Raw genomic sequence first — 12,174 nt, 5'->3', positions numbered from 1 at the left:
AATTCAAAAATCAGATAAAAAATTATAATATTATAAATCATAAATAAATTCAATAAACTTTCTGTTTTGTTAATAGAATTTAACTTTGAAAAGTAAAAAAAAAAAAAAGAGATTGGGGAGAGACTTAAGTGATAGAGACTAAACCAATCAAATTTTGCAACTAAAAACAATTATAATTCGTACGTCTAATATTCAAAAATGGACTCGTACTTATGTCTAAGAAAACCGAATTTATGTCTCGAAAAAATCGAAGCACGTGTAGTATGTAAAAAATGCCATTACACATAAAATGAAGAGACATGAACATTGATTTAAAAAAAGGATACAAAAGGAAGGGTACTAGTAGAAGTATCCCTTGTGTAATTGCCAATTGGTGACAAATATATTTGAATATAGTTCCCTTCAAGAATTCACAGGACAATTTTTTTTTTTTTTTTTGACAAGTACAACCAGGCAAACAAACAAGGAAGCTAAACAAGCGTACCTTGTCTAGCCTTAATGGCTTAGATCATTTCCCACTAGTTCAATCAAAAAAACTCTTTGTTACATTCAAGGACAAAATACACATACACATACACATCTACCTATTACAGAGTTATTTTTGCTACATCTTGATGCTATACAACAGTACTAACCCAATCAAAATTCACCCATGATTCCATCAATGACCCCCACCCTCCTATTCTGATTTTGATTGCATGCTACTCAACAACACCACCTCTAAAGCCACAGCAGCAGCAACAATTAAGGCAAGCAAACCTTGGTTACCACCATTCCCTGCTCCCTCATTTTCAATAACTTCAGTCACAGCAGAAGCACTAGGCACAAGCAAAGCACTAGATGCAGCAGTTATTAACCCACCAAGCCCGAGTCCCACGACGCTCATTTTCTCGCTCCTCATTTTGTTGATCTGGTTCAGTGCAGGCCCCAGGATATTATAGAGCACCCAACCTACTGCAGCTGCTACGGGCACCAGAAGGGCGAGGCCACGGTTATCTTCTTGGGGTGACTCGGCTATTTGCTTCGCTGCCAAGGCTATGGGGGAAGAGGCTAAGGGCGAAAGGGCAGTGCTAGCCAAGGCCAATGTTTTAGCCAAAGACCATGATTTTCCAGGTTTGCTAGAGGGTTTTAATGGTTGAGAAACAGGTAATGAAGACGGTTTTGAAGAGGATGATGAGCTGATGATGAAGTGATACTTGGGGTTGTGAATAGTTGTAGAAAATGTTGTTGCAGCCATGGAGGGCACAGGAGGAGCAAGAAGATCAGAGGGATTCTGAGTTATGTGAAGTAGGGGAGCTTGGTTTCTTTTATGTAAAGCACAGGAGACTATTTGAGGGGTTCAGAGGGGGGTGTTCTAGTATTCTTTAGAGTCTCCAGCAAAAACGTATGGCTAGTTATCAATTATATGCAAATGCAATTACAGCCACAAAACAAAATGTGCAATAGCAGGTCTCCATCAAGACCATTGATATGGATATGGTCTCTGAATCACCTTTTACTTGCTACATTTGTTCTTTTTACTGTCTCCCTGATCACCTCTAAGACCAATAATGTCTGCATTTACATATTATTAACAATTCTAAGAGTTTGTTATCAAGAAAATCTTTATTTAGATGAATTTAATAAGATGAAGTTATTCTAGTGATTAAAAAAAGGGTTCAAAGTTTATGAATTTTGAAGTCAATAAGCAAATGTAACAAGTAAGAAACAGACGGAGGGAAGTACTCATTAAAATGTTCTGCTGAATAATTGTATAAATGGATATATTACAAAGCTAGAAATTTTTTACTGCATTCTCTAGTCAACCACCAAAAAGAAAAAGTAGAAATATTACAGCAGATAAAACCAAGAGATTAACCAAGATCACTACTTGCCTAATTAATATGGCGACGAAAACAAAGGTATAAAATTTCATCAAATTTCTCGCCTGAATAATAATAGCAGGAATCAACTCTTGTCAGCTGATATGATGATGGAGTGAAATTTGCTACCTAATGATCTTCCCTTGTGACATACTTGATCATCTAATCAGCTGCCTAGTTTTCCAGACAGGACATAACCCTGCTGAAGAGGGGAACTCCGTGGGCAGAAGGCGGAACGTTGATCCAAAGCACCGATGGAAAGAGATCGATTATCACCCAGTGGTTTGTACACCCACGATCCCTTGAATCTACGAGCTCTAGCAAGTAGAAAAAAACCATCTTTGTACAAGATATCACTGAGCAGGTTTTATACTATTACATCAGCAAAATCTAAGGCCAAAATTTGCTCAATGTCACCAAAATGCAGGTGAAGAGCAGCTTCTTTGCGACATCAAACCTTTGATTGTATGGTATTGTCGATGAGAATCTTACAGCAAAGCTACTGGATGCCTGGTCCATGTGATAACCAAAAATAGATGTATTACCCGTCATTTAGAGAATATGAGGCCCTATCTCCACATTTAACTCTGATGTTGTATCCTTAGGCTACAACTCACAGGAAATTACCATGATCACAAATGTAATCTGGGTGGGAAAACTATAGTTGCTTGTCAGCAAGAACATTGATGAGCATACGCATCCAACTTTTAGCAATGTGAAATGGTGATGAATAATTGGGTGGGGCCATCAAACTTTCTCACTGGATTGTAATTTCGCTTCTGATCATCTAATGCATCTACTCCAAACAATCTTAGATATGTATATACATTTTACCACTCCAGTATGACAGTTGATCACATCCTCAGTCAAATTACTCTTGCAACATGCTTGAACTTGAAGGTAAACTCGTGCATATCTTGGACAAAGCTAAAACTTTAACCATGTTAGATTTGGCAGCATCTAAAAGGGGGTCAGCCTTTGTAGCCTTATCAAAGCAGAACTTTGCTTCATCCAGCAGACCCTGAGCAACAAATACAAGGCCTAGATTGTTGTATGCAGGAGCATATCCAGGCTGAAGCTTAAGTGCTTTTGTGAACATTGCTTTTGCAGAATCATACTTCTTTTCCTGCCTGTAGAAATTCCCTAGATTTGAAAATATTGCATGCGCTTGCCGAGAAGTAGACAAAGATAAGGCTCGCTTGAAAGCTTCCTCAGCTTGAGATGGCTCTTCTGCTAGTTGCAGAGAGATGCCAAGATTGGACCAAGCATAGCTGCATTCCCTAAATTGAGATATTGCAGCTTTTAGGTACCTCTGAGACATTTTAAACTGTTGGGTGCGGAGACTATGGAGCCCTAACTGGTGCCAGTGCACAGCATCATCTGGATCCTCTCCTATCGCCTGTGAAACAACACGAGGCATCGAGTTTAGCGAATTAAGCGACAGGCCCACACAGGTTATTTATTCTAATATTCCAACAGTCTACCACTAGTTTTATAGGATTCAAAGTGCGAATCCCACAATTTGTTACTAAAAAGGGCAAAGACCAACTCCTTACAAAGAACAACTATTTGCATCAATTAAAGGATTTTTAGTATTTTTATTTCTATTCCTACCTTTTTTGGGGTTTTACTTTGCATTTTTCTAGATTCGTCCAATTAGAGAGCTAGTATTACTCATTTAAGTATTAATTGTTGTGAGGCAAGCGCAGAGGTGAATTGTGAATGTTACTTGTTTATATCAGACTTATAACAAATATCCATTAAACATAATAATTTATTAATATCTAAAACACACAAGCAGAAAATGGGTAACACCAATAATAAAGTTGGCAGGATATGGCATCTTATTGATAGTCGATAGGAGTCACGTGGTAACTTGACATGAGAGACGATGCTCTTTTTAATATAGTGGTGTAAAAAAGTATGTATATCTACATTTAAGTGACCTCACAATTTCTTAAAGATTAAAAACCAAAGCAAACCATCGCCGCATAAAGAAGAGTTGCAGACCCTACAGGTTGGCCAAAGAGGTCTGGAATCGGATAATAGCCTTCTCCTAGTCATTTCCGAAATGATATCTCAACTCGATCCTAAGGAATGATACATTGATTGGACTATCACTTCATAACAAGAAATTAATTAAAAACAATCTAATAAGACCTACATCAAGCAGCTCATCTGTATCCAAGGTGAATACAATTATACCTGTTTTAAACTGCAAACAGCATGCTCTTCCACCTCCATCAACTCCTTCTGTTCACTTTCAAATGCTGCTCCAATCTCATGCTGAGCCTGGTGAACCATTGCAAGTCCAGCCCATGCGATTGGAGGATCAATTGACAAAGGATCTGCTTCTCTGAGTATCGAAGCCATCTCATTTCCAGCCCAGGATAGCTGTTCAGTAGGATTTTGTGACCTTTCTGCATCTTTGATACGGTGGACAGCAATAGAATATCGGGAAGACATACAATTGGGCTCCAGTTTTGCTGCCTTCAAAAAGAGAACTAACAGTTTAGTTCACAGGTGAAACATGCAAAAGGCTGGTCTGAACTCAAATACTGCTTAATTTTCAAATATCAAAAGCGACTCATTCACAGAAAAGGAGACAGCTGAGACCCAAAGTTCACAAACTCATTTCATCAAAGAGATCAAAGGCACCTTTTCCAAGCACTTGCTAGAGCTTTTATAATCACCACTAATATCATATGCATTGGCGAGATTAGCCCAGGTATGAGCTGCTTTTGGATCTGCTCTCACTGCAGCCAGTAGACATTCCTTTGCCACATTGATCGCTGCAGCAGAATCTGACTCTGCACTAGCTTCCCCAGAACTGGCTCCAGCCCCTGGTAATCAGGAATAAGTAATAACTATAATGGTAGTAGCCTTGTAGGTGACAAGATACATATTACCAAAGGCATGAAAATAGATAAAAACATCAAGAGCCACCACGGACACAACACTAAACAAAACCAGAAGCAACATATACGAAAAGATGATATTCAGAATCATTAAATTCGAACCTGCAACAGCTGAACCATACTGGCACAGCAAAACGGTAGCATAGTTGACAAGAGCACTGGGATGGCCTTGATCTTTCAAAATCACCTCCTGAAAACAACTTGAGGCAGCCTCCACATTCCCACTGAAAGAAAATTAGTCAATACTTGGTAGAAATCACATACTACAAACATCAGATACACAGAAAAGCCTTATTACAACAGCATGATAAATATTTGAGAGCATTAGATATAGAAATCCTAGTTATCAAGTACTGACACAAGCAGCACCAGGAATCAAGATAGCCAATCAAAAAGTTAGCGACATGACAGATCAAAAGGACATAGTTTTTTTTAATTCTAAAGTATCATTTATTGGTGCAAAGCTTTAACCCATGCATTCAGTTCTTTAAAAGGTTAATTTTCACAATCAGCTTCTATCACTTACAGTAAGCACAACTAATCTTCAAGTATAATGAAAATAATTTATGACCGCAAAGGAGAACTGGTAAGAACGTGAGAGAAAGAGTCTACACAAATCACAACATTTCCTTACCTCTGCAGATGTGCAATACCAAGATTTGCAAGGCAATCCAAGTTGTCAGGGGCCAAGGCCGACAAAGAAGACAAAACTGAAATAGCACTCTAGAAACGTTCAAGAGAAGGCATATCAGATGACATGTAAAAAAATGTAACAATTTCAGAGCATAACCTATTTGAAACGAAAAAGAATGTACCTCTAGACGACCAGTTTTAAGAAGAATAATTCCAAGAGTGTTCCACACCGGTACTTGTCTAATATCTGTAAGCACCGATTCCTTTAGCTTCAGAACAATTTCTTCCAACTCTTCAGGTTCAAGTTCTTTATCTGCAGCACATTCTCCAAGAGTTTCTAGGAGGAGACACTGAGCAGTAGCGAAAGCAGCAATTTTAGCACACATTAGTAATAAGATATCCATAGGTGGCAGATGCTTTCATGAGAGATTCTTGTTCTTATCTTTATCCCGTCATAATGAAAAGTTGTTTGGATGAAAGAATTTGTAGAGAAGAAGAGAGTAAGAGATCAATTTTTCCCTTATTTGCATGTTTTAGGTCAGCGAAGTAAAGAGTGAATAATAAGACGGAATTATTTCCCTTCTCTTTAATGAGCTAAGTATCTATTAATCTCACCTTCTTTCCACTAATTTCAGAAAATGAGAAGTTCAATAAGGGCCAAGAAGTGCAAACAAGTTTAAACAAGGGCTAAGAAGTGCAGATAAGTTCATATAAGGGGTCATAAGGGACGGGCAAATATGGGCTATAATAAGATCCAATAAGGTATAATAAGTTCCAATAAGTTAATAAAGAGTAAGTTGAGGGCTAATAGTTCACCCTACCCCAAATCCTTAAGTTGCAAAAGTTTAATAGAAAAATCTTTCACTCCCTTCCTCCATTTGCCCTCTCCTCCCCTTCCCTCCAAAACTAGTATCCCAATTCCAAACACACTATCAATGTGAATTCCATTTCTAACAAGATTCAAGAAGTTAGAACAAAAACCTGCGCATGATGCATTTGGACCAGTGACAGCAGTTCTGGTCTGTCAATATCCTCATCAGACCGGAGCAATATTTCTGCTGCCTTCTCATAGGCAATCACTGCCTGAAATACAACTCCAAAGCTTAGTCAGAAAAGCAAAACATAGTAAATTAAACTCTAAAATTATTAAAGACCTTCTAAAAGCAACCTTTTGAGGCTGACCCAACCTCTGGTACATTAAACCAAGTAAAAAGTGAGCATGTGCGTTTTTTGGAGCTTTCCTTGCCACATGTATCAATCCCTACAGGCATAAAAAAAGTGCTGGTATGTCATAAGCATAAATAAGTAGGTAACCAAAGGAATCATAAAAAATAGAGAAAAATTCATCATAGGGCGACAAGATTATTCTGTTATCTCTGATTGCAAAATCCCGCAGAGATGATTCTGCATTGCTTACACGCCAAGCATTCTGGATTCCAGGGTTCACCAATGATTCAAGAATTGGTATCTTAGCTATTCTATCCCATATCTTGATACAGGTGTCCCACAGAAAAGAAAACTTTAACAAAGACAATGGTTTGAACTACTTAGTTTCTCTATCACCATGGTTTAACAACCCACCACCAAAGCTAAAATTCCCACGAATCTTCAGAAAGCTGTCATCTCCATGAACATATTTAACAAACGCCAAGTAACCATAACATGTTTCGTTAGAGCCACCGAAAAAAGCGAGAAAAAGAACGTACACGAGGAAGAAGATTAAGAGAGGAGCTAGAAAGGCCGAAAACCTTAAGAAGGATGTCTGCTATGCTTAATGATTTCTGTTACAGTTCAACTTGCAGTAGCACCATCAATTGCCCTTCTGATCCTTTAAATTTTGAACGGTCACTACATGTATAGACAGTAAGACATCTACTTTCCAGAAATTTATCTGGATCACATCATAAAACAGAAAGGTAGGAGAGGGGAAGAGGAGGAAGGGGAGGGGAAGAAAAGGGAGGGGGAAGGTGGAGTTTCATTTCCTCTTCAATTTTAGAGGATGGAGTTTGTTAAAGAGAGAGGGAAAATGGATCCCTTTCTCTACCTCCCATTCCTTCTCCCAACCCCTTATCCAAACAAGGGAACTTGTTACCCTCCCTCTTATCCTATAGATTGGGAGTTTGCAGAACATCTTAGACATTCCTTTCTATAGTATACAGTCCTAAATCCTTTCACTGGCCCTTTCACCAAACTTTGATTACACAAGCTATAGTGCATAACTCGCTCTGTACCTTTTTCACATCCAAATTTTGTTTGTGGAATTCCAAGCAACCTGCTGAAGCAGACACGGAAACTCAAAGAGCTATGCAAATAAGCTTAGAACGTTGAATAGCACTTGCATGAAGAGGAAGCTTTTTATGGAAACATCCCCAACCAAACTAGCAGGAAAGTCTGTAATTCGGAACTTCTGGTTGCTCTCATGTGAGGCCAACTCTGGACGGCAATTATTTTGACTTGAATAGCTTTGGCCAAGACCCAATCAAGGTTTAAAATAGCACAGAAAGCTACTATAAGAAGTCACTATCCTTGTTACAAGGTAAGTTATAAAAAACTCATTGATGGGCTCTGTTGAAGCAATGATTGACCTTCAAGGGTCGTCAGATCCATGATCGGACTTTTCTATGAAAGAACATTGGGCTAAAATCAGAAGATTTTTTAACATGACTTTCAAAGGGATATCTCATTATCAAGAAGCTAATCCAGTAACATCATATGGAAGTCAAGAGTTAATATTAGCTAATGGGGCATCTTCTAGCCTTTTAAGAAGTTGAACTAGTGATCCAGTCAACCAGTAGATTTTAGATATGAGTTGGTATATGGTAGCTGAATAGCCTCACCTCTAGTTCATTACTAGCCTGGAGCGATATCCCAAAACAACAAAACTGCAATTTTCAGCAGGTAATGTTCACCTGGGGTTGTGAAACTCATTAATGCTAAGAATAATACAAAATGTAAATTCACCATTCTTCAGAACTCTTGGAACCATGACGGGTGCAAAACATTAAATCGGACATTTAAAGAACTCATCATAGTTTATACTTCTTGCAAGTTTCAGCCAAAGTCAAAGGCTAGCAATCTAACACAAGAACCTGTCTCTCCCTGGAACCAAACATATTTTCTCTAAATAGGAACTATGCACTAACAGAATCACGGAGAACAAATAAGGATCTTCATCATCTTTTCACATAACCTTCTGCTTAATATGGAGTGCTTAAAAATGAAGATGGCAAACATGTTCATTATCAACTCACAGTTTTAAGGCTGCTAACTTTTTCTTCCCGAGATGACGGAGCCCCTTGAGAATGTTGATCTCCCTCAGCATCCACCCCACAGTCAAGATGATCTTCTACTTTCCCAGATCTTGAACGACACTTTCCCATTTTGTTTAGCCTTTTACCTTCACCTTCAACAACATCACTGCTTTCTCTAACTAACAAAGCTGACTTTTCCTGACTACTATCATTGGTTGTTAACCTGCAAAAATCTAAAATTAACACTCAAATATACGGTCCACCACAATTCTATTACAGATATCCGACTGAATACAAATCTAGTAAAACAATAACACATCAAATAAGCATATCGAATCATCGACTCAAGCCCTCTACAACAAAATAGCAACATAACAATACAATAAATCAACCCAAAAAGAGCCATACATCAAGACCTCAAGTCCTATATTTGACATACTTCAGCATTATCTTTATCAAGAATCAGTCATCGCGATGATATGAAGCTACTTTCATCCACAATACCCTCGACATTAATCCGATTAACTTGATGGTTGCCATTTGTAAACCCGCAACTCAAACACAACCTATGCACTAAACTCTTAGGAAGTGGTATCAGGGAAACCCAACTCCAAAACATAACATCTCACCAATTTTCTTATAGGACCAATTGTCTAGGTAAGTATTTCTGTGCGAATAGTTCTTATAATCTCACCAACGATTTCTCAATCAATACCTCGAAGCGAGTTAGGAAGCAGCACTCATTCAGTCATTTGCACACCCAAAAAAGACTAGTATTTTCGGGTGAATTTTTCTTTTGCCCTTCTCAAAAAAAATACTTGTTTCTCCAGTTGGTCCAAATGGGTAGCGATAATTTAACGCTAATTTAAAGCAATTAGATAGTTACAGAAGTTTCCAATTAGACAATACTATGCAAAACTTCACCAAAAAAGAAAACCAGTGATAAATAACTCCTCTAAAACCAAAAAAAAACACAACAATTGAAAAATTCATCAATATATTCAAAAAAAAAAAGGAAAGAAAGAACATAAAGTAAATGAAATTTTAGCAAGAAAAAGGAAAGACCTTGGAGGAAAAGGAGCAGAAAAAAGAAGAGGGTTTGTGTCTTCTTCGTCAATTTCAGGAGGATCGACATTCAAGTCCGCCAAAACAACGAGTTTCATGGGTTGTGGCTGCTTCCTCGAGTTTTCTTCCATGGCTGACATCTCCATTTTTCTGGGTTTTGTTTTTCTTTACATTTGCGCCAGCGGAGAGAGAGAGGAGAGAGGAAGTGAAGTAATAGTATGTATGAAAGAGAAAGTGCGGTTTTGTTTACAGCAGCTTCTGCGAAGTCAACAGTTAGTCGATGTGTTGTTGTGCTCTTAAAGCCCCAAATTTGTAAATACACATGTTTTTTTTTTTTTAAAAAAAAAAGGGATTTCATTAATATTTCGCCAAACGGCACTTACAAGCCATTTCTAAAAAACATAAAATTCTAATAGAAATACATATCACCCTAGAAATGTAAACATCGCAGATTTGACTTAATTTTGCCTTAATAAAAATCTTCATTTGAAGCAATGCAATCTGTGAGTTCGCTCTGGTTCGGCATACGATCTGCAGATGCGGAAATTTTGGGATGAACGTACTCCAATAGTCTTCCATAATTTTATAGAAGTTGTGAAACCCTAATTCTTCATGTTGAGTCTCGAACTTCAACCAATGAGAATAATTTCTCATACCTAAAAACAAAAGAACCATACTCACAACTCCCATAGGGAGAAGGAGATTTCTAAAACATAAACTAAAAACCCCATAAAAGGGTTTGAGAAAATCTCATAAAGAGATACTAATTTATTGAACAAAACAAGAAAATGAACTAAAAACTGAAAATAAAAGGGAAAAGGGGCATACCATGAATGAAAACATCCATGGCAGCCCCCTAATTGATGAAGAAGGGGGTAAGGGAGGCTAGGGTTTTAGAGAGAGAAAAGGAGAGGGGAGGCTAGGTTTTTTTTAGAATGGTAACTATGGACTAGTAGTTTCGTAAATACACATGTTTATATAAGGATTTTTTGGTTAAAACACCCTTACGTTTGGTGAATTTTAAAACAATCCCCCTTTTGTTTTTTTTTTTTTTTTTTGAAATGAACCCCCAAACGTTTTATAAAAATTTTGGTTGCACCCCCAAAACCTAACTTCCGTCAAATCCAGACGTTTGTGGGGCCCTTTTTTCCATTTTCCCTCCAAAATGTTGCGTGAAATGACGTTTGTATCCTTGCGTAATAAAACCCTTCAACTAACCTCTTCATCTCTCTTATTTGATTCCTTCGTTTCTGATTTCATCTCTCTCACTTGCTTCAGTCAGAAATTCAGCATCTCTTTCTTGTCATCATCTACACCCTTTCATCTTCTCTTTCAGTCCCTCTCATCCAGCACTCACTCTCTCTCACTCGTCATCATGGAGACTGGTGCCTTTTGCCTTTTTGATGCTCCTGATTTTTTGTTCAACACCACAAAATTTCCACCTTTGGCTTAGTGTCTTGAATCCTTGCGATTTCAGTCTTTAAAACGTTACTTCATGTGTCAACAACCTCTTCTCCAGCACCACTTCATGTGTCAACAACCTCTATCACTCCTCCTAATTCTTGTCAACCCATCCAAAGAATCCACACCCTTCTTTTCCAGTATGAACACCTTAGAATTTGCAGGCACAGAAACTCCTCCCACGATTGTCATGCATCCATGACTTCAAAATCTTAGGACAGAGGAATTGGACAATTGCATTTGGTTGCCATAACCCTAATTGAACAATTAACCCAAATTAAAATAAGCAAATAAACCCTAGAGAATCGCAAAATTACCCAAAATTTAACGCCTATAAATGAATGTAACACTTACTTGATTTGAAGGATGTCAGGAATTGTCAATTGAGAGTGGAATTGCAATTTTCCGTTCGAAATTTTGGATTAGCAGCTTCAATTTGGGGGTGGCGGAAAATGACCGTTGTGAGAGAGGGAATATCCTGATTTGGGGATGAAGTGGTCCCCACAAACGTCTGGATTTGACGGAAGTTAGGTTTTGGGGGTGCAACCAAAAAAATTATAAAACGTTTGGGGGTTCATTTCAAAAAAAAAACAAAAGGGGGATTGTTTTAAAAATCACCAAACATAAGGGTGTTTTAACCAAAAAATCCTTTATATAATAAGAACTAGTTCTTCTCCCAACTCATACGCTCCGGATTATTTACTAAAGCGTATTTAAATTCTTCAAAAACAGAAATATTTATCTTTAAATCATTTTTTTCCCCCACAAGTACACAAAGACCAACATAAATATTGTAGTGTAGTTGCTTACTGTATTATTATATCAAATGAGAGGTCATGCGCTCAAGTCTTAAAAGTTGAAACACACATTAATTATTCATATACGTGTGCACCATTTAAGTAATTTTAGTAACTCTAAGGGTTGTAATGTAACCCAATAAATGTGTTACTTGTAGGAATATTTTCTCTCTCCAAAATATTGGAA

At 37.7% G+C, this 12,174-nt stretch overlaps 2 protein-coding genes across 3 annotated transcripts; both read right to left on the bottom strand.

Annotated features, from left to right (window-relative positions):
* Window positions 1-278: 278 nt before the first annotated feature.
* On the bottom strand, window positions 279-1,368 carry LOC104908544 (photosystem II core complex proteins psbY, chloroplastic). Its single transcript, XM_010697661.4, has one exon. It carries the CDS (start codon window positions 1,235-1,237, stop codon window positions 680-682), a length of 558 nt encoding a protein of 185 aa, XP_010695963.1. The 5' UTR covers window positions 1,238-1,368; the 3' UTR covers window positions 279-679.
* Window positions 1,369-1,722: 354 nt separating this feature from the next.
* Window positions 1,723-10,001, bottom strand: LOC104908545 (uncharacterized). Of its 2 annotated transcripts, none has more exons than XM_010697662.4 (10): window positions 9,730-10,001; window positions 8,665-8,887; window positions 6,582-6,674; window positions 6,395-6,496; window positions 5,596-5,763; window positions 5,415-5,503; window positions 4,883-5,004; window positions 4,521-4,705; window positions 4,068-4,352; window positions 1,723-3,261 (listed from the first exon to the last, which is right to left on the bottom strand). In XM_010697662.4, the coding sequence occupies exons 1-10, from the start codon at window positions 9,873-9,875 to the stop codon at window positions 2,734-2,736; spliced, it is 1,941 nt and encodes a 646-aa protein (XP_010695964.1). In that variant the 5' UTR covers window positions 9,876-10,001; the 3' UTR covers window positions 1,723-2,733. The 2 variants fall into 2 exon arrangements, with proteins under 2 accessions (XP_010695964.1, XP_010695965.1); XM_010697663.4 differs by having other exon boundaries at window positions 8,665-8,897; window positions 9,730-9,948.
* Window positions 10,002-12,174: the final 2,173 nt, after the last annotated feature.

This window comes from Beta vulgaris, chromosome 7 (genome assembly GCF_026745355.1).
Source record: "Beta vulgaris subsp. vulgaris cultivar EL10 chromosome 7, EL10.2, whole genome shotgun sequence".
In the NCBI taxonomy this organism is placed as follows: Eukaryota; Viridiplantae; Streptophyta; class Magnoliopsida; order Caryophyllales; family Amaranthaceae; genus Beta; species Beta vulgaris.
Note: the sequence above shows the minus strand (reverse complement) of the source record. Positions and strands in the feature narration are given on the sequence as shown.